The 22,089-nt window shown below is 38.5% G+C and overlaps 1 protein-coding gene across 1 annotated transcript; it reads left to right on the forward strand.

The window, feature by feature from the left end:
• Positions 1-774: 774 nt before the first annotated feature.
• On the forward strand, positions 775-18,225 carry PAQR3 (progestin and adipoQ receptor family member 3). The gene is made up of 7 exons (XM_074324415.1): positions 775-1,103; positions 4,600-4,762; positions 9,246-9,401; positions 11,380-11,577; positions 14,367-14,457; positions 17,394-17,542; positions 18,093-18,225. The coding sequence occupies exons 1-6, from the start codon at positions 919-921 to the stop codon at positions 17,534-17,536; spliced, it is 936 nt and encodes a 311-aa protein (XP_074180516.1). The 5' UTR covers positions 775-918; the 3' UTR covers positions 17,537-17,542; positions 18,093-18,225.
• The last annotated feature ends 3,864 nt before the right edge of the window (positions 18,226-22,089 follow it).

The following is a 22,089-nucleotide window of genomic DNA, read 5'->3' on the forward strand; positions in this document are numbered from 1 at the left end:
CATTTGCATCACAATTCATAGCCGGAAACCAAACTACAACTTTTCCTCTGAGTACTGTATTAGCTGCACCCTAAGTTTTGTATGTTCTATCTTTATCATTTAGTTCAGAATTTCTCATTTCCATTGTGATTTCTTCATCAACCATGAAATATTTACCAGTGTTCTGTTTCAATTTCAGACATTTGGGGTTTTTCAGTTTTGTTGTTTGTTTCTAGTTTCATTCTGTTGTGGTCAGGGAACATACTCTGAAGGGTTTCAATGCATTGAATATGTTGAGGCTCTCTTTATGGTTTAGTGGATACTCGATTTGGTAAATGTTCTTGTGCATCAGGTTGCCTCTATTTCTAACTACTGCAAAGGGCTGGCCTTAGCTTAGAAAACTTTAAGTTTCCTTCTGACATTACGTGTGAAAGATTCTAAGCATAACCGGTGAAGTTAGCTCTAGCTCTTGTTTTACTTCCAGTGAATTTTCCCCTTGATTTTTTAAAATTGAACAATTATTGCTTTTAATTAAAAACAGAAAAAGGAAAAACCGCATGTATTCGCCTGTATAGTTCTGTGCTCTTCTCACCGACACCGGGAGACGCCGGCCGCCGCCGAGCCGCGGAGCTCCAGCGACCCCGGCGCCCCGCACGCGAACCGCGCGCCCCGCCTCACTTCCGCGCCCCCGCCCCAGCCGAGGCGGGGCCCGCCGCGACGTGCTGACGTCAGAGAGGGCTGCGACGCCGCCGGTCCGCCGCGGCGCTGACGGCGGCGGCCACTGAGTGTTCGGATCCGGGCCTGGGCAGCGGCGGCGCCGCAGGACCTCGCACAGCGTCCGCGGGCTCCGGGGCGGGGGCTGCGGCGGCGAAGCCCCCTCCCCGGGGAGGCGGGGCCTGGGCGAGCCTCCCGGTCGGGGAGCGGCGGCGGCCGGGAAGGATGCATCAGAAGCTGCTGAAGAGCGCGCATTACATCGAGCTGGGCAGCTACCAGTACTGGCCGGTCCTGGTACCCCGCGGCATCCGCCTCTACACCTACGAGCAAATCCCCGTGTCCCTGAAGGATAACCCGTATATCACCGACGGCTACCGGGCCTACCTGCCCTCCAGGCTGTGTATCAAAAGGTACAGTCTGTTTGCCTCCGCTGGGCGCGCCTGGGGGACACGCCGCCGCCCCGCCTCCTCACCTGCAGCCTTTTTGTCTGCTCGGCCCGGTGCTTTCCCCGTCTCTCCCGTCCCCATCATTTCTAGCTGTCCCATTCTTTTCATCCCTTTCTGCCACCTGTCCTCTCTCGTGATCTGCCCTCCTCCGCCGGGGTACTTGATCCACGGAATAATAACAATAGTAACAATGATCATCATCACCAACTCTCCTATGGAGGCTTTGCTGTTTACAGAGGTTTTCATATCCTTTATTCCCGTTGGTGCTTATTGGGATACAGGTTGGAATCGATCCCACTGACAATGGTTGAGCCATACTTGCCCCTGTGTATTACCTCCGTTTTGTTTATTTAAACTGTAGAGTATCCCCATGGAAATTCAGATGTTTGGGGCCAGACAAATGTCTGTATAGTAGGAAACGAGTTCACATTGCCAAAGACACTTAGAAACCTCTGGTTCATTCATTCAGCAGATACTATGGAGCCCCAACCCTCGGGCACTATACCAGGTCGTGCAGAGAAAATCAGACATGGCCCTTAGTCTCATGACGCTGCTAAGGTCAAGCCTGGGTGACACACATTAAAGAGATAATTACACTATTACATAATAACCATTGTGAAAAATGCTGTGTATGAAAAGCACTATAGCAAAGAGAGCCTATAACGGGCACCACCCTACACTAGAGCACTATAGAGATATCTCTATGAGGGGGATTCCGTCATCATCCACACCTTTAAAACCAAGAGCCCCTTGAAAGCCTGGCTTTAAAAAAACAAAACTGAAAAATTAATGTTCTAATTCTTAGAGTAGCTTTCTGTTAAAACTCACTGTGCACACTTACATACAGGACTCCACTGTAAGAGAATTAAGATACAGATGTTGGTTAGCTCCATCCAGGTCACTATGGTGACAAACCCCAGTGCTGTAACGTGGGCTGTTGAATTGCACAAGCAGCAACCACGTGACTGATTCTTGATCTTTTCAGCATGGTCTTTCCCCAGTTCCTTTGCCCTGGCCTTGAGTCACAGTGTTTCTGTGACTCACAGTCACAGGTGACATCACTGTCCATCTCTTCTTGGCTTTAATGCATGGCCCACAGGACTTCACAGTTTGAATCCTAAGTACTCTTTTCCTCCCTAATGCTTCCTGTGCATAAGTTATTACACCAGAAATCAGAGCTGGGCCCTGCTGTGGATGTGACGTTCCGCAGGATAGAACAGGTAGTGAATTACCTTAAATATTTTATACCCACCTAGCAGTGGTGCTCTGCATTCTGATGTTAGTCCACATCTTATGGATTGAGAAATGAAATCTAGTGCTTTCGATCTTGGGCTGTGTGTCAAAAAAGAAAACTTGGGTATCCAGATCAGTCACTTTACAGCTGTGTGACCTTGAACAAGAGTTAACCTCTCTGAGCCGTATTTTGTAAAACTGAGGGTGATCACAATAGCCACTTCAGAAAGTGATAAGGTTTAAATGAGATTGTGTATGTAAAACGCTACACAGGCCCTAAACACACAATGAATGGTGACTTGTCATCATGCCCATTGACTTCAAAGCTAAGCAGACGACAATGATGGAGATGATTATTGATTTGGAAGCTGAAGAGAGTGTGGGTCTAACTTCTCATAGAATAAGAGTAGATCTTCTGCTGGGGATATCCTTCCAAGTATTCTTCCCACCAGCCTGGTCTTTTCCAGTGCAGCTTCTGCCCTGTATTCTTTTACCTGCCAGGAGTAAAAAGGGCAGATTTTGGAGATAAGGAGAGGTTTTGTATATCACAACTATTCTGCCAAATACTTTGTTAGTTGGAACATGCCAAGATTGTGCCTCTTGGATCAGTTCATCAGCTTATACTGAGTTTCACAAAATGAAAAGTTCTGAGGCAATAGGCAGAGCATAGAAGTGTTGTCAAAACAGTCCAATAGTTAGATATGTTCCCTCACATTCCTATATCCTAATCACCCCTCCCCCATAGAAGTAGTCTGTATACTTGATGTGTGTAAAGGATAAAGCCTGAAATTCATGATGCAAGGTTCACTTTATTCTTGATGATTGTTTGATAGTGTGACACCTGCTATGTTTATGACTTGAGAAAATGAGAACCATGGTGACAGTGCAAATTCAGTAGGTTAGAATTATATGTTAATGCTTATTGCCGCGTTTCCCTGAAAATAAGACCTAGCTGGACAATCAGCTCTAATGCGTCTCTTGGAGCAAAAATTAATGTAAGACCTGGTCTTATATTATGTTACGTATATAAGACCCGGTCTTATATTATAGTAAAATAAGACCAGGTCTTATATTAATTTTTGCTCCAAAAGTCACATTAGAGCTGGTTATCCAGTTAGGTCTTACTTTCGGGGAAACACGGTAATAAGGATTCTGAATCAGTGAAGGTCAAAGACCTTAGTTTAGAAAGATTAGATTTTGCAAGAATATTTTAATCTTTAGTCATGATGTCACCTTTCGATAAGTAATCAGATGAGTTCTTATTCACAGCTGGAGAAGCATTTAACAAAATTAAGGAAGGAGCTGAAGGGGACCTGCAGCAGCGTCTAACCCAGCTCCCTTGTTTTATAGATAAACTGAAGCCAGAGAGGTTAATGACTTGCTCATGATCACAGAGCTAGTTTGTTGCAGAGGGTGGGCTGAAGGGACAGTGAGCCTCAGTCGTGGTCGGCGTGGTACACACTACACCAACTTGCGCTGCCAAAACTACTTAAACTACAACCAGTCAGTCAGTATTTTGAAAAAGAGCAAAAAGTACTGATCTTAAAAGTAACCTATTATTCCTAAAAAGGATAAACTCGTGCCACCTGGAATCTAGTTTGGTTTCAAAACAATCGCAGCATGCCTATCTTAAAGGACATTTCCAGTGGATCAATTTGCATTTATTCTGCTGTCAAGTCCATTGAACTTCGCATTTGCACTTAATAAAGACTAAAAAGGTAGCTTAAGTTTGTGCCTATCCTAACACTTGGCCGGTTTTCAGATACCTATCATTGAACATCAAAGGAGCTAACATCCGGTTTTAATCTGCACATTCAGTTCTGTAGACATTTGGCATCTAATCTGAGCAAGACACTGTACATGGCACAGTAGTGTCATAAACATGAATGGTGCCAGCGATCAGGGGGTTGATAGGCTGGAGAATGAGATGGAATTTATACATAAATAACTCTAATCCTTAAAGGAAGAAAATGGTAAATATGATAATACAGGTGAGCACCAAAAAAGCTCTAAGATCCCAGGATTGGTTGTTGAAAAACTTGAAGAAAGATTAATTAAACTAAATGATATATCAAATTTAGAAAGGCAAAGATGGGGTTAAGGGGTTAAAGTAGCAGGTGTTACTTTAACAGAAAAATTATCTCTAACTTTTTAAATGCTGATAGTGAGCGAGCCACTATGCATCTGAGCTGCATGTTTTTTTGTTTTGTTTTGTTTTGTTTTCCAGTTTGTTTATTTTATCTAATGAGACAGTAAACATCTGGAGTCATTTGCTGGGTTTCTTTCTCTTCTTTACACTGGGAATATATGACATGACATCTGTGCTACCTTCAGCAAGTGCGTCCAGAGAAGATTTTGTAATTTGTTCTATTTGTCTTTTCTGCTTCCAGGTAAGTCATTTCACAAACACTATTATTGGTAAAGAGAACTTTAGTCAGAAAAGCTTGGGTAGGTGACCTTACTTCACACCCAACTCTTGGTTTAAAGAGCCCTAAAATAGCATATAAGGTTAGCTTGTCCACTTTCATAGTACAAGCACCAAAAGTATGTTTTATGGAAGTGTATTTGGATGTTATTATTAGATTATATTTTAAATCCAATAAGTCTTAAAGATTGAGAACATTTCTTTGTTTCCTTTTCTCTTTCCCTTTTTAGACATCTCTGCTTTAAGATAAATACAGGGATAGGAATCTGATTGTACTATATTTTCTGGCTGAAGTAGAATACTAGTGTCTGCTAAAACTTTGGGAAAACTTCTCATCTTTTTCCTTATTTATATGTCTTTGAGTTTTGTATTTGTTGTTTCTATGCCATCTTAATTTTAATGTCTTGTTTTGCTGGTATTGATCTTTTCTACCGCCTTACTGTTCATTTCCTTTGGTCCTTTTACACTTGCCTAGTTTCAAATACTTTCAGTTTCTCCTCCTCTCTACCTTTTGTATTTGTTAGTTCCTTAGCACTTTTTCTTCAAGAATCTGTATAGTACCTTTAAAAGTTACATTTAATACTTTTGTAAACAGATAATTCTAAAGAAGAAAACAAATGACCAAAATCCTGTTCACATTTTTTAAGTTACAGGAAAACATAAAAATGAAAAGCAACAGCTGTCATCTCACCTCCTCCAACCACAACCAGTACGCCCCGTAGTTAACCTGCTGCTACTCTGCCTGAAAGATGAATCTGTAAGCCAGCTGCACAGATGTTGCTTTCATTATGATTTTCATCATTTGACTCAAGTTAAAACTTCAAACTTAAATGATCGAGAAATATACCAGGAACATCTCCCCCCCCCCCGCCCCCACTTTTTTTTAAATTCTAGTTTCTGGAATAATATTTTAAATTTCTTTGAGAGAAAGAATACTCTGTTGTTTTTGTGTTGTTATTATTAGAAAATCACTTTTTCTCTAAGTATTTTTTAAAGTATACTTTTTCTCAGGTTTAATTTTTGTCCTGACTGGCGCCTAAACATACCGTAGAATCCATCTCTGGTTTTAAGATGAAAATGAATCAATTTTTTTATAGTTAAAATGTCAGTTGTATCTTATCAGACTAAGATGCTCTTAATAATCATTAATAAGCAAAACCGGTTTCTACTGTCCTGTTAGTTATATGGATATTATCTACTTTCAGAATCCCACCATGTTTTCCTTTCCCCCTAGGCCTGCCCTTTATCCCTTCATCACCCAGCCACAGCTGATGTTAGTTCAGAGTACATGCATTAATTTTCATATTGGCCTAAAAAAACAATGCATTGCAAAACTATAAAGACAAAATAATTATAGCAACTGCCAATGAGGAAACACTCAGCATGTTACAGTGACCTGCCTTGGGTCATTCAGCAGAACAGTAAAATCCTGTTCTCCTAACTGGTAGTGCAATGGTCTTTCTGTTACACAATGTACAACTAAAGACAAATGAGCACATCTTCCCTACTTGAAAAATATCATTTCTGTTGTTTTTATGAAGTTGTATTTATAACTTGTTCACCCAATTTTCCCAAATTCTTAGAATCAGCAGGCAGCATGGTAAATAATAAATATATGTATTAATAATTGATTTACATTTAATATTTAAAGCACATAACATTTTTTTCTCATTTCACTTCTACCCATTTGATATGCTCAGTGCTTTCCTCCCAAACAGATTAATAGACGACATTCTGAATAATAGAATGCGATTTCAGGGGCTTTGAACTTTCCCAGAGAGGTCTTTATGTCTCAGAGAAGAGGAGAATCTAAGCTTGCCTTTCCCTATGTTCAGTTCATTTCCATTCAGTCCAGCAAATAGTTTTGAAATGCGTCCTATCTACATCCAGGCACTAAGCTAAGCGCAGGGCACACGGTGCTGAACAAAACCCACCTGTATAAAGAGCAGGTCTCTCAGATAGGAGGGCAGAAGGGACAGTGCGGCAGGACATGTAAACAACAACAACGAATAGTTTTTATAAAGGCCCAGAAGCAAAAGACGGCTCAGCTCTTTCTGGACTTGCCGGTGTTGGTCTTTGTAGTTAGATCCTAGGAGAATGGAGAAAGATGAGGCTGGAGAGAGAGGCAGGAGCCAGATTGTGAGGTATTTGGTTATCAGGCCGAGTAGCTTAGATGTAGGATATCACACTAATTATCTGTCTACTTTGTTGGAGTGACATGTCCCACAAAAGGAAACTCCAGAAAACTGAAATAGTCAATTTTCCAGGTGATTTTCAGTCAGTTTTTTTAAGGAAGTTAACAATAAAACATCCCTTTTAAAATAGGACGTACTAAGTTTAGGTTAATTTTTTTGAAACTCAGGGCTCTCTATTAACACTGCATATTGTACTTTCCTTTTGATTACTATAGTTTTTCTCTTTCCTCTTTTATTTTCCTTTTCACAAAGAAATTAGCTTTATTATTGTTGCTTATTATCACTATAAGATATCCTTATGGACAAATTCAAGCATACACAAAAGTATATGGAAGAAAGTAAAAGGCAACTTGAAATTCTACTTCCAAGGTAACCACATTTGACACTTGGGTTAAAATTCCTCCCGACGTTTGTGTCCGCACAGCTGCCTCACACCTGCCTACCTGCCTACCTGTCTGCCTACTTCCAAGCTCGCATCATCTCTGCTTGCTGTTCTGTCACTCAACATTGTAACACTGAGACCTTTTCCTGTCAATGAGAATAAACACCTTCATATTTTCTGGATTTATGATGTTGAATCTCAGGGATAATCTGAGAAAACAAATAACAAAGCTTCTTAAAATTATGTGTAATTGGGTCAATAAACTGACTTGTAGCTGAATAGCCAAAGCCATAGACCAATAAGGATTTTAGACAATGGGCGAAGAAATGAGACTGTCGCCAGGTACAGTGTTTTGAATATTGATATCGAGGCTATGGCGACTGATTAGGTTTGTTTAATGACCAGACTACAGAATAGCTCGATGACCATTTATCTGCCTTAGCAGTCGCTTACAAAATGTTGATCAATTTGACCTACTTTATATTGTTTGTCCTGTTTTGTCCACCCCCACTGTCACTGATCTAGTACAGGCTCTTGTCATTGCTCCCCAGGGCTACACCTGTAACCTCCTTTCTCAGCCTTTCTGGAAGAGCACACTTCAGATCTTCAGTCCTTTAACACTTGGCCATGATACTGAAGTGAAAACTCCTTGATGTATAGGATTTATAATTGGGTCATAAAGAAGGCCACATGGCACTCCTTAACGGTTCTGTTTCTCAACATGCTGCTTTTCCTGTGGACCACTAATATCTTTGTTTATGTCCTTGATGAATGCCAGGTCAACCTTTGAAAATCCAGCTTAGGTGGCAGCCCTTCTATGAAGCTCTTTTCCTCCCACAATTCCCACCCCACAAATGCACATATACACACCCACCCACAGAGTTAGTACCCTCCCTCCTTTATTTTCTCACTGTGCTCCGCTCTGACTTTTCCTATAGGACTTCTTATATCACCGTTTGTTCAATGGATTCAGAAAAGCTTCTCTGAAAGTAGAGGTTTCATCATCTTTGTATCTCCAGTGCATGACACACAGCAGGTATTTAATGGCTGAGGGAGTTTAGCCATAGAAACCTTCTCAATTTTCAGAGCAACTGATTGAATCAGACTACCTTTGCTCTCAATTTGAGAACCATATAAAGTCAGCATAAGTCATAATTATTTTTTTATATACAACAAAGTCATGTTTAACTGATAACGTCAAAGTAAACTGTATACAATGAAATCTCATACAGATATGAAAAATCTGTGAAAAAAGCAAATTGCAGAACAGAATGTATAATGTGATTCCATTTGATTAATCTAAAGAAATATGTATGTGTTGTGTGTGTAGACTTCTATATCATTGGTATTTGATATTCACTGGAAATATCTAAAAGGACATAAATATTATCAGAGGCTGTCTTCGGGGAATAGATTTGAGTTGAGAGGGGATTATTTTTTTACATCATGCAATTCTATATTCTTTGATTTTTTTTTTAAAGACATGTATTACCTATATAGTAAGTACTTTTTAAAAAGAAACTCGTTCATAGATCAAAATAAGCCTCAGTTGATATTTTTAAAACATTTGTATTGTGTAATTTTCCTATTCTCGTGCTATTCATTTTAAATTTTTACATTATAAAATAGCTGTCATTTTAATTTTCTTTCTTTCTATGGTTGTAATCCCCATTTTACCCATAAGGAAATCACTCATGAGGAGGCTTAGAGAAATGAGATAGCTTGCCTGACAATAAGGCACAGAACTAAAATCCAAGCCCAGCTCTGTTTGACTGGAAAGCCTGGGCTTGACCCACCACTTCCTCAGCATCACGCATGAGTTGCTTTAATTTCTTTTTGTTTCACTATCACTTTTGTTTTATTTCCCATAGGTCTGTATGCTCTGCTCTGTGGGCTATCATCTCTTTTCTTGCCATCGATCAGAAAAAACCTGTCGAAGATGGATGGCATTAGATTATGCAGGAATTTCTGTTGGAATACTGGGCTGCTATGTCTCTGGAGTATTTTACGCATTTTATTGTAATAATGTAAGTAACTTCAAACATTTTCATTCTACTTTTCATATAGGTGTTGTGTTTTCTTGCCTTGGTTCCTTTGAACTTCTGAATAAGCACATAATTAACTTATAGAAGAAACAGAAGAGTTTTGTGTAGACTTTTATCTCTACACAATAACAAAACTGTCGACATAGCTGCAGTATAAAACTAACAAAGAGAAAAATCATACATTTGGTTTGAATGTAAGCCACTTACACATGAGCCATTTGCTTTTTAGGCCTAATTGGTTTAGAACATAAGCACATAATTAAACATATATGCAATTAACTTGTTATAAATTAATTTGATTTTAGTAGCTAAATCTATTCACGTCTGCCTAGCTTTCACAACGTGCTCGTTTTGCATGAAAGTATTTATGTCTTTTTAAAAAATTAGGGGGGTGTGCTGATAACTAGGAGCTTAGTGAGTACAGTCATGTAATATTTGAATTGTTTTGCTTATCTTATTCTGTATTTCTCTAAAACCTGTTTTCTGTTTACTTCATTCTAAACATCAGATAATCAAAGAGATGAGTCAAACACTTTTTGTAAATCTCTTCAGAAGAACTAGAAGTCCAGGATAGATTAAAGAGAAAAGAGAACTGCTGAAGCTCATACAGTCCATGATGATTTAAAGGAAAAATTGTTTTCCTCCCTCTGGTGTCTAATCATTTCCAAATATTCAATTGTTATCGTAGCTCTTTACCTTTTAATGAACACAGGCTGCTTTGAGATGAGATTGCAAACTACAGACCCACCATCCAGGAGAATGTACATTTGGGCACAAACTAACCAAACAACTTGACGTGATTTCAGGAAGCTGATAGCCCCACAGAAGTCCTTGGAGCCCAGGCTAACAACTCTGTCTTCTGTGATGCACACTTTTGAGCTTTAAGACCAGCTTTTGAAGTGCTCACTTAGATACCTAAATATTCTGTAAGCCCTTCCAACCTGATGTATTTTAAAATGCACATTCTTTACGCCCCCCACCTTCCCCCCCAAACACACACACACACACTTGGATCCTCTTCACGTATTTGTTCCATTAATAGAACCATGTGTGTCGTGGCCTTTTATACTAGAAACAGTCAAGCCATCCTCTGCTGCCCTCTCACACATCCAGTCAGCCGTTGAGACTTTAGTTTCTTTCAAAAATGCCTCCTGAATCTAGTGTTCACATCTTCCTAGTTCAACAAGAACCCAAGCCCCCATTCCCTTCTTGAATCAATGATTCTGATATTTTCTAGCTATCTTCCTGCCACTTCCTTCTTTTCTACATTGATGTCGGAGTTATCTTCCTGAAAAAGATTGTTTGAGAAACACCCATGTCGTCCCATTCTTAAGGAACTCCGCTGTTCCCCCAGTACCAGCGTGGTAAAGTCCCACACACGTAGCCTGACAATACACCGGCTTTCAGCCTCCCTTCTCACAACTTCCCTGTTGCATGTGCTGTTTGTTTTGCCTTGAGAGCTCCCTCTTCCCACAAAATCTTCCATATTCCTGAAGACCCAGCCTAGATGTCATCTCCTCTGCCAAACACGTGTTAGCTACTTCAGGTAACATTAATTACTCCCTCTTCTGTGGTTCTACAACATTCTGTGGATAACGTAGTTACAGTACCTACCATCAGATTATAATCATTTGTTTTCCTGTCTGCCCCTCCCACCTGTGAACTCACCCACTGGGCAGGTCCATGGCTTAGTCATCTTTGTTTCTACAGGACTTAAACTGTACTCAGAAAATGCTTTTTATAAATGTGATTTCTTACCCGCTCACTTTGAAATTGGGTTTGTCATCCTGAGAAACCTAAAAGTTGTATGGAACATGCATTTCTTTTTTAAGAAAGGAAGGTGTTTAGAAATGAAAAGACCAAGTCAATAGAGTTTGGAATGTGTAATACAGAAGTCAAGGTTACATTTCCCCTTCCCTGTCGTTAATAACAATCACCATGTGACTTCCTTTCATCCTAGTATTGGCGTCAGGTGTACCTGGTCACAGTGCTGGCTATGATCCTGGCCGTGTTCTTTGCGCAAATCCATCCCAATTACCTCACTCAGCAGTGGCAGAGGCTCCGCTCTGTCATCTTTTGTTCTGTTACGGGCTATGGAGTGATTCCTACTCTTCACTGGGTTTGGCTCAATGGAGGCATCAGTGCTCCTATTGTACAGGTAGGTTGAGTGTAGTCCATATATTTCCCATATTCTGTGTCCTTTCAGTTTTATTCCTGTTGGGTAAAGTAGTGTAATCAGGCCAAGTGCGTGGGTCTTAGTCGTTTGAGAGCATATTTATAATTGCATATTGATGCCATAATTTTCAACCCATTTAAATGAGCATACTTTGCAGAAATAGAAGTCTACCATTTTTTTTCTGCGATGGCTTCCTGTGAAACAATAGTCATAATTCTCTTTCTCTTACCCTTAGTTTGTGAGTACCCCCTAGTCTTTACCTGTTGAGGAGGAATCACACGTTTCTAGCTTTGTCAGCGGAGGCAGGGATAATGCAAGTACAGAAGTCGGAGCAGTTGGGTTTTATGTGTGTGTGTTGAGGAGGGGTTGGGAAGGAATTTTTCTTGGACCTGTGGAGTTTGAGGTACCTGTGGAATGTAAAAGTGGAGATGGAATTTAGCTTAGAGCCTGGGACTAATGATGAAGATTTGAAAATCATTATTGTATTGGTAGTTAGAGCCATGGAAGCATATTTCACCCACGGAGAAAAATACATTGAGAAACAAGAGCTCTTAGAGTTAGGTATTGCAGGAGAACAGTTGGAGTGCATCAGGGAGAACTCCTTAGTATTTTTGAGCAGAGGATTATAAATATGACTTAAGGTTCTTAGAGATTTGTATAAAACGGCCTTAAGTATGCACTAGAGAATAAAGTTGAGAATTTTTAACATACGAGTTTAGACAATTAAGTTCGCGAACTCATCCTAGAAAAAATGCTACATACCTCATTGCTGAGTATCACTACAGTCACCTTTGAAGTACTCCCCTTGGGAAGCTACACACTGACGCCAGTGCCTAGTCCACCCTTCAAAGCAATTTTGGAACTCTTTTTCTGGAATGGCCATCAGAGCTGTCTTCAGATTACCCTTGATGTCCTGAATGTCATCAAAATGTCTTCCTTTCAATATTTCCTTTGTCTTCTGGTAAAGAAAGTCGTTGGGGGCCAGATCAGGTGAGTAGGGAGGGTGTTCCAATACAGGTATTTGTTTACTGGCTAAAAACTCCCTCACAAACATTGCCATGTGAGCTGGTGCATTGTCATGATGTAAGAGCCATGAATTGTTGGCGAAAAATTCAGGTCGTCTAACTTTTTCAAGCAGCCTTTTCAGCACTTCCAAATGGTAAACTTCGTTAACTGTCCAGCTGGTACAAATTCATAATGAATAATCCCTCTGACATCAAAAAATGTTAGCAACATCATTGTAACAAATTCACGAACTTAATTGTCAGAACTTGTAAGTCATGCCCCAAAATCTAGCAGAAATCACATGCACTTGTTGCAATGGGAACTCCATCTGGCATATGGGGATTTAAATGGAGGTTGTATTAAAAAGAATCAGACTTTTTTTTTTTTTTTAGAAGGGGGAGTAATACTCGGTTTACATATATCTTGCGTGGTGGGAAACACTTAGGTATAAAACTGAAAAGAGGAAGCTCTGATCTAGTGAATTGAGTGATAGGACCTGTCTGGCCACTTGAGGACAAGGGTGATGTTTCCTTCCCAAGGTTAGGAAATTGGGAGAAAGGGGAGCAGTAGTGATTATCTTGATATCTGTGAAAACATCATTTTCCGACAGTTGTGATTCCCTAAAAAAACATTAAAAAAATGGAATAGGGAACTGTCACTTGATTTCATTCTAACCAAAAATGAAATTTTGGGATGAGCTGATACATCCCTATAATAACAAAGAAAGGGAACCAGACCCATTAAGGCAGAAGATTTTAGAGAAATTCAGAAGAAGAAAAAAAATGGAACTTTCCCACATTCAGCAATCTTAAAGAAATATGGCTTAGGAAAACAGTGTTTCTCAAAGATGGAAATCTAACAGGCTCACAGATAATTCCAGTGGAGCAACAAAGGGAGACTTCTGGAGAAATTCTCCAATAAGCTCTAATTTTTAAAAGATGGCAAGAACGGGATGGCTGATTAGAGTGTGGTTCTGATAACACCAAGGTTGCCGGTTGGATCCCTGAATAGCTCACTGTGAGCTGCGCCTCCTTAAAAAAAAAAAAAGCAAGAACAGCACTTAAGCAAGGTAGAGTTATGTTCTAGAAGGTTTGAGAAATCTGAGGTTGATTAATCTGAGAATATAGGCTTTAGGTTGGGCTATGATAATTCCCAAATACTTGAAGAGTTGGAAGAAAAGTAATTTATCTATTTCTTAAATGGTTTCTTGGTAAATTAGGTTTATAACCAGAATTAGAAATAGTATGTATAAATTATAGCTCGCTGATTTTCTTAGGGCAAGGAAAATCTTTTCAGTAGCGCTATGAGAGGATTATTTCATATAGTAGTATTCCAGAGGACTATTTTTCTGGCATGGTGGAACAGATTTTATTATTGGGCCAAACCTCTTTGGTTTTTCCAGCCACAAATCCCTGGTCCTTAGTCTCTTTGCTTATTCATATGTTGAACTCCATTCCCATATGCGTGCCACCCATACACCTATATTGTAGATGGGGTTGTAGATTGTAGGACCTTCAGTCCCGTTAAAGCTTTAGTACCCTAACCTTTGGGACACTGTCTATGCCCACTCTTGTGGACTGCTTCCTGCAGTATTGGCAGCGAGGTTTCTATTATTGGAGACTGTCTGCAACTGCAATTCAGATTTAAGAGACTTAAATTCCACCTATGAATTCTACCTCACCTGTGAATTAGATTTATAATAAATTGGGAATCCAGTCACAGTAGGAAGATCTGTCAAAAATATATATATATGTTTTGCTTTACAGGACTTTGCACCCCGTGTAGTTGTGATGTATGTGATTGCTCTTCTTGCTTTCCTGTTCTACATTTCCAAAGTTCCAGAACGGTACTTTCCAGGTAGGTGCTGCTCTTAGAACGATTCTGTAACTTTATTCTAAATATGTGGTTGACGTATATGCTTCACAGCATCAAAACTTAGATTTGTTTTTCAGTATTATTGATTAGAGAATGGCTCACCTATTCGCAAATGTTATCTAAGACTTTAACTTTCAAGAAGTTTCACAGACTTTTCTTTTATCCTCACAATATGAATTGAGTCCAGTATGTGGAGTTACCACCAGTTGTGACCTAGTGACAAAGTCTTCTGAACTCCCAGCCAGTTTTTTGTGGTATACTAATTATCAATTACCATTTACCTATTTATGTACCAACTTGTTCTGAAAAATTAATTTATATGAAGACGTATATAAAATAACAAGAATAACAAAACAAGGAAACTAAGAAGATAGTAAGAAGCCAGGTTTAGGATCACTTCACAATATATCCACCAGAAGGTTCTACAAAACAGATGAAGGCCACCAATCTGGCTTTCAGCTTCCTGGCACCCAGCACTAGAGGAAAATAATGAAAGCAAAGGGTTTTCCTGTCCACAAGATACACACAAGCTAGTCACTCAGATTTCCCTGGCTCTTTAGTCCAGAGAAAAAATTTCTGATAGAAAATAACAAAGAGGACACTGGGTAGAGTGAACAGCGTCTGCAGAACATGCACGTGCTTGTTTAGGAGCTTCAGCTCTGGAGTCAGGCTGCTTGGATTCAGGTCCCACACCAGACACTTAATAGCTGTATGAGCTAAAAAAGTTAGTTAAGCTTTCTCAGCTCGTTTCCTCAGCTTGGAGATTATACTCGCTCTCATGGACTTCATGTGAGGATTACATGAAAGGATGCCCATGAAACATTTCTCACAGTTCCCCACAAGTAGTAAGCACTCGATAATAATGTTAGCAGTTATAATTAAAATGCTGTCCCTCAGCCCCGGTCCCACAGATGAAACGTGGTTGGTAAGGGACAGGATGTGGACGTCCAGGTAAGCTTCAGCGTGAGCTGAGAATGACAGAGTACATAAAGCAGTGATTTTTCAATTTGTGGGGCGAGAAGTAGGGGAGTAGTTTAAATTCAGACTGTAAACTTGTACCCCCTTTCTCCTGGATTAAGAATCCCTTCCACAGTGAATGGAAGATAGGATTGTGCCACTCGTCATAGGTTGGGAAAGCAGAAAGGATGACAAACCCTGATCTAGAGAATGAATAGACCACAGAACCTCAGGCATTCCTTTTTGCACTTGGTTTTTCTCCACTGAGTTTTAATAAGAATGGAATACAAAGAAGAACCTGCGTGTAAACAGTAGGATTCAGGAACCTAACGAGGACATGTCCCTGAATTGAAGATCACCCATCCTCCGGGCAGGGCCACAATTTTCCTCAGAAAACAGGTTCTGGTAAAATAAATTTTTGTATCACTTAATCAATAATTCTTTTAAGAATTGTTTCCTCTGTGTCAACAGACATGTGTAGAAAATTAAACCATGAAATTTCTCTAGTGTTTTTAGGCCTTAAAAGATTCAAATGCAGAGTTCCTACTTGTCTAATGTAGAACACCTATAAAAGGTCAAGTATTATATATCTTCTGCAAGATGAACTTGACATAAAATGTGCCCCATGTAGCTGAATGTGTGGTGGAGTACAGGTACTTTTGAGCAGTATAGACATGGAAACCATGAAAAGGGAAAAGTCTTTACAGATGAAAGGGAGAGTCTCAGATGTTCATGAATGAATGGCTTAAAAACCTTCTAGCCAGTCTTCGTTTATGATCTGGCTGTAAAGATAAACACATATAGCCATGGTGAAATGGTGGTGAATACTGTAAAATCAAAAAAACTTAAAGCTAAGAACTTACTTTAAGCTTCCATTAAATGTTTAAAAATACATAAACATCACAGTGGTATTTGATGAGTCCAAGGACCCTCCCGGGTCCTTTAGCTAAATAAGTTAGTCCATGGACAGAATTAAGTGGATCTGTGATACTCCTATTACAATATAATCAATTTTCTTTGTAATCCTCTGTGTTTTAGGTTTTTAAAAATGAGTCTGTGGGCTTCACTAGACTGTCAAAGGGGCCCAATAAAAGGGCTAAGAACCCATACAGTAAGAATTCTGTTGATTTACACTTTAAAACCTACATACTATACTGAGTATTATTCTTGGTAAGAAAATAGAGAAAGTTAGAGATACGACCATAGAAGCACCATGAGTAAATTATTTACATTTAAAATTCTATAGCTCTGTATTTTGTCATTATTTTATTTTTCAAAAGGCTTCCCCCATGTTAATAATTTAATCTCCTTGGAATTTAACCTTTAACCACAGAAAAATTAAATAGTTCTCCTAAGTTGTATACAAACTAATCAACCTTAATTAACCCATTACTAATTACATTTTGCAGGTTACTCCTTAGTATGATGGCACAAGATTCAGGTCTGAATTTTCTCCTAACACACCTGCTTATATGTGCTTCAAGCAGACCTACATCCAAATAAATAAAATAAAAAGTGCTTCAAGCAGACTTACATCCAAACACAACAGTGTATCTGCTTCTTATCTCTCACTCTAGTATTTGTAGCACTAATTTCCTTTGCTTCTCTCATGGAATGTCTTTTCTTCACCAAATACATAAATTGACAAATGGGTGACTAAAGGTCAAATTCCTGAAATTAACCAAGTTAGATTTTGAAAACACATTTGGAACAGTATTTCTAAAATTTACCAGTGTACTTTATGACTAAAACCTTAAAATTAGACTCAAATATGAATTAATCCTTTTTAAAAAAACCAATTGGGTCTGAATTAATCTTGAGTCAGTCTCCAGGTGCTTTGAGACTGCCAAGATCTTTTTGCTGCTGAGCCATATTTCCAAGGCCAGAGATAGAAATGTATTTTTATTTTAATGTCAAAATATTAATAATCAATATTCTTTTCTCTCTACCTTCCTTTCCAGGACAACTGAACTACCTCGGATCAAGCCACCAAATATGGCATATCCTTGCAGTAGTGATGTTATATTGGTGGCATCAGTCAACAGTGTATGTTATGCAGTACAGACATAGCAAGCCTTGTCCTGACTATGTTTCACATTTGTGAATTCAGGTATGGCCACCTGGTGTATTCAGTTGTTAAGCAATATATAACGGGGAATTGTATACCCCAATATTTCTAAGATTCCCATTAGTTTTTCCTTTTCTCTCTTCTTTAATATATCATGAGTAATACTTTATAAAAATGGAAAAATATATATTTGGGGACCTGTAATTGTAACTGTTTTACAGGCCCTTAAAACTACTAATTTGCTGCTTGTACACAAAGTGAAAATTAGTTGGCATTCAGAAGAAACAGCTGAATAACAATGAATGTAAATAACTGGTGTAGAAGTCGTATTCATTTAACTTAACACCAGCTTCATTTCCTTAGGAAGGGCTCACCTCCATTATAAAATGGGGCCACCCTATGTGATTACTTTGATAGAAAATATTTACAGTAGATGATCAAGTGCCTAATCAAGGCAAGGGTTGCGATAGCCTATGCTTAACACAAGTTAGAAGAGTGATTTCGAATCATCACTAGCATTTAAATACATGGTCTGTGAGAAACTGGCATATAAAATATTATTTCCTTTAGCTGTAGGTTTTCTTCTCCCTAGGAACATTGGATTTTTTAGTTCGCTGGAACAAAAACTTTAAGCCTCTTCTCCTTTAAGTTGAGAGAAGCATTGAGAAGAGGCAAAGAACTTGCATTGTCATTTCCCATCAGAGAAGAATCATATGAAAAACTGATTGTGTGATCAGGTGACAAATTCTGTGGTCTAATAACCAAGCAGTTAATAACCAACCAGTTAAGCTTTTTAATTTCAGATATTATTTAAGTCCATATAATTAACTCCTGCCAGTGTATTGCAGATTTTTGGTTCCAAAATTACTACACCAGAAGAGCTTTCACCTCTGAATTTGCAGTCCTAAATTTCCTGATGATGGGGGTTCCCAGCTATATGGGTGCTACTTTCAAGGCCATAGAATCCAGATGGCCCAGTCTTGACCCTGAAATGTTACCTTAAGCCTTAGAACAAAGTCATGCAGATGCCCCATTTGATGACGGATTATTCACCTGTGCTCTAGTATTTCTCTGTGTATGCATGTGTTGATAAGTCAAAGTATTGATATATACTATCTAATATTTGGGCCTGAAACATTGAATTGGCTTTTTCTTGTATATAGTTAACAAATAAATCTCAATGCCCTATCATACAACAGTTAATACTTGTTCTTTGGTCTTTTTCATATGCATAAATTAATTCCCTTAAAGCAGTCATTCATAAAAACATATTGTTTATTGGAATATAAAATATTACCCAAGATTCTTACTGGGTTGACATGAGCTGCTTTAACTACTGATATCTCTTCAGAACCTTGGAATTACTAAATACCAGCAGTGTTAACTGATGGTGAAGCTTATTTCCCAAATGCCATTTGTATATCTGACATTAGGAATGTTACTTTAGTATGCCATGGTTTACGCATCAGTAAAATTTTGTATTTTTTTCAGTGTAGTGTTTTCGGAATATAAATTCCCCATGCTGTACTTCAGCAAGGAGAATTTTCCCCAGTGGGCTAATGGCACACTGTTTTGTACCCATTATTATGATGGAACACTACTTTGAAAATGGCTGTTTTATCTCCTATTTTGGTGTAATGATAATAGGATATATTTTCCCTAAAAAGATCCTTATTGGCATATATGATATTGCTTTTAAATAGATATTTTGTCATTGTGGCCAAACGAAATACATTGAATATTTATAATTAATTTAAAAATGAAGAAGTCTAGTTATTTTAGGTCTGGTACAATTTTTGTTATAAAATCTCAAAAAACATATAGAACCTTAAATTTTATTTTCATTTAATTTTTTAAAAATAGTCCTGGATTTTTGTTATAGTATATGAATTATTTAATACTTGGCATCTGAATAGATGAAAAGAGCATAATGTGTTGAAGACTGTTTTCTGAATTTAAAAGGTCTTGACTGTAAGGAGGATTATACTATGTAAACATTTCATCTTTTTATGAAAGTGTTAAATATTGTAAAAAAAAGCTATCCTTTCTCATTCTTAACTTTACTATGATGTATTTATTATAATCTAGGGAATGAATGAATGAATGTGGATTGCTGTCAACTATAAACAGTTCTGTATATCAGCATTTATTGACCACCTACTGTGTGCACATCACTACTGGCAAAATTTTTAAGACATTGTTAACATTAAAGAATAACTATTTAAAAATTGCCTACAAATCTGAGCCTTGTAATAATGTATATTTATTTTTGTTTTTGTACAGTTAAAATAAGATTAAAAGTACACTATTTGGCTACAATACTAAAAAGACTGGTTTTAATTATACCAACATGTAAACTATACAAGCTCTTTACCAACGGACTTCACATTTTAAAATTATCCATGACTGTTTTAAATTGTCTATAGTGATTTATAAGGTTGTAGTTAACTCATTTAAGAGACAATTATCTTTCTATATAAAGGCATTTTTAAATAGCAAGATAGTGCTTGTCTTTATTACACTGAGAGCAATTTGCAAGCTGCATGGCGAAATATGTATTATGTAAATAAACTGGGTTTGCCAAATACATTAAGTGCTGCTCATTATTCTTTATAATGCATAACAGCTCCAAAATCATACTTTAGAATCAGGAATAAAGATTCAGGGACTATCTGTCACATTTTATGTCATCCTACCTGGACAAAGTAACCGATTTGAAAACTGTGATTGACTGACATAAAGCTGTACAACTCTCTATTTGGCAGGTACCTACCTACTTTATATTGAAAAGAGGCACAGACACTATTGAGTACCAACATCCCGTGAAATTCTGTGCCATATCCTGAGTAGGGTAGGGAGATAATGATCCAAAACTGAAACTACTTTTGAGAAAACATTTTCAGAAGGGAGAAGGAACAGCGGGGATCTCCTGTAAAAAGCATTCTTTAGAGGGCAGGAATGATAGCCACCAAGAATTCAGAACTGCTCTATAAATCTGAAATCAAAAAAACTACAGAAAACATAATGTAATTTTAATAGTACCAAACATCTGAAGCAAAAGTGAATTATCTATTTATATGTGCAACAAATACAACTTCAAAAACTCATAACTTCAATATTGAGAATATTAGCTACATCTTACATAGGGTGCTGGAACTAGACTTCCTCAAAAAGACATTAGGTATTCAAAGTAAAGAACTCTAATCGCAGCATGTATTCATCTCTAAAGAAGTTAACTAACTGAATTTGAAAAGTGGTACATTCCATATTGATCAGTTTTTATATAACTTTTCTAATTTTTGATATTTTGATCCTTTGTTAACACGTTGCGTACGGTGGGGTTTAAATCCCTCGTGAAGAGTCTCGTGATCCGTACGCAACGTGTTAAAAAGACACAAAGCCTGTTTTTCTACATAACTTTAGACAAATGTTACTACTATAAAAAAAAAATTATTTCATAACAAATAAGACGAATCTTTCCACAAGCCAGAAACCTAAAGACTCCAGTTTGTAGAATAATACATAAGATAATACATGTTTTGATCTTGACACTAAACAGTCCATTAATCCAATAAATAGGTTTTCTCTTTAACTTGTCAAAGCCTCTTTTCTGACACAATCAAGGATTATAATATTTGATTTAAGCAAATGTTGTTATATATGTTACCTATTTTTAAAGAGTTTAATAAATTATACATAATGCAAAAACTATGCCTAACATTCAAAAGGTACTTCAAAGTCTTATGTTTTTGTTTTACCTTCATCATAAGTATCACTAATTGTAGTACTTGAACAATTTGTGCTAGGAAGTGTTTTTGTTGCAAAACTGTAGGTCAAAATCAGTTTTCTTAAATTCTGAACTGTAAGATCCTTAAGAACAGAGATCTAATCCTATTCATTTTTCTATCCCACTAGCTGGTATATAATAGGTCCTTACTGTCTGTGGTATGAATGGAAAAACTGAGTAGAAGTTTACATCCAAAAATTTTAGTAAGAGATACACTAATAAAAAACTCCTGGGCCGCCCAGTGGCTCAGGTGGTTGGAGCGCCGTGCTCCTAACGCAGAGGTCACAGGTTCAATTCCCACATGGGCCAGTGAGCTGTGCCATCTACAGCTAAGATTGTGAACAATGGCTCTCCCTGGAGCTGGGCTGCCATGAGCAGCCAGGGGTCAGCGTGAGCTGCTGTGTGCTGCTGTGAGCGGCTGGTGGCCAGCAGCCAGCATGAATGGCCGGCAGCCACTGTGGGCTGCTGTGGGCTACCATGTGCCGCCATGAGTGGCCAGTGGCCAGCCTGAGTGGCTGGCAGCCGGCGAGAGCTGCCACGAGCTGCTGTGAGCGGCCAACTGACTGCCTCAGCCCAGAAGAGCGCAAGACTCATAACACCAGCATGGGCCAGGGAGCTGTGTCCTACACAACTAGACTGAGAAACAATGGCTTGAACCAGAGTGGGGCGGGGGGAAGTGGAAGGAGGGGAAAAAAAAAAAGAAAGAAACTCCAAAGTCACTGATACAAAGAATATTGCACTCCGGGGAGTGATCCAAGATGGCGGAATAGAAAACACTGTGCTGTGCCCTTCCGTGAACACA

This window comes from Rhinolophus sinicus, linkage group LG02 (assembly GCF_036562045.2).
Source record: "Rhinolophus sinicus isolate RSC01 linkage group LG02, ASM3656204v1, whole genome shotgun sequence".
NCBI lineage: Eukaryota > Metazoa > Chordata > Mammalia > Chiroptera > Rhinolophidae > Rhinolophus > Rhinolophus sinicus.

Bases quoted from the DNA above. Each gene is read 5' to 3' on its own strand.
- PAQR3 (XM_074324415.1), top strand. From the start codon at position 919: ATGCATCAGAAGCTGCTGAAGAGCGCGCATTACATCGAGCTGGGCAGC. The intron at 1,104-4,599 runs GTACAGTCTGTT...TTTGTTTTCCAG, and splicing joins TCCAGGCTGTGTATCAAAAG to TTTGTTTATTTTATCTAATG. The intron at 11,578-14,366 runs GTAGGTTGAGTG...TTTGCTTTACAG, and splicing joins TCAGTGCTCCTATTGTACAG to GACTTTGCACCCCGTGTAGT.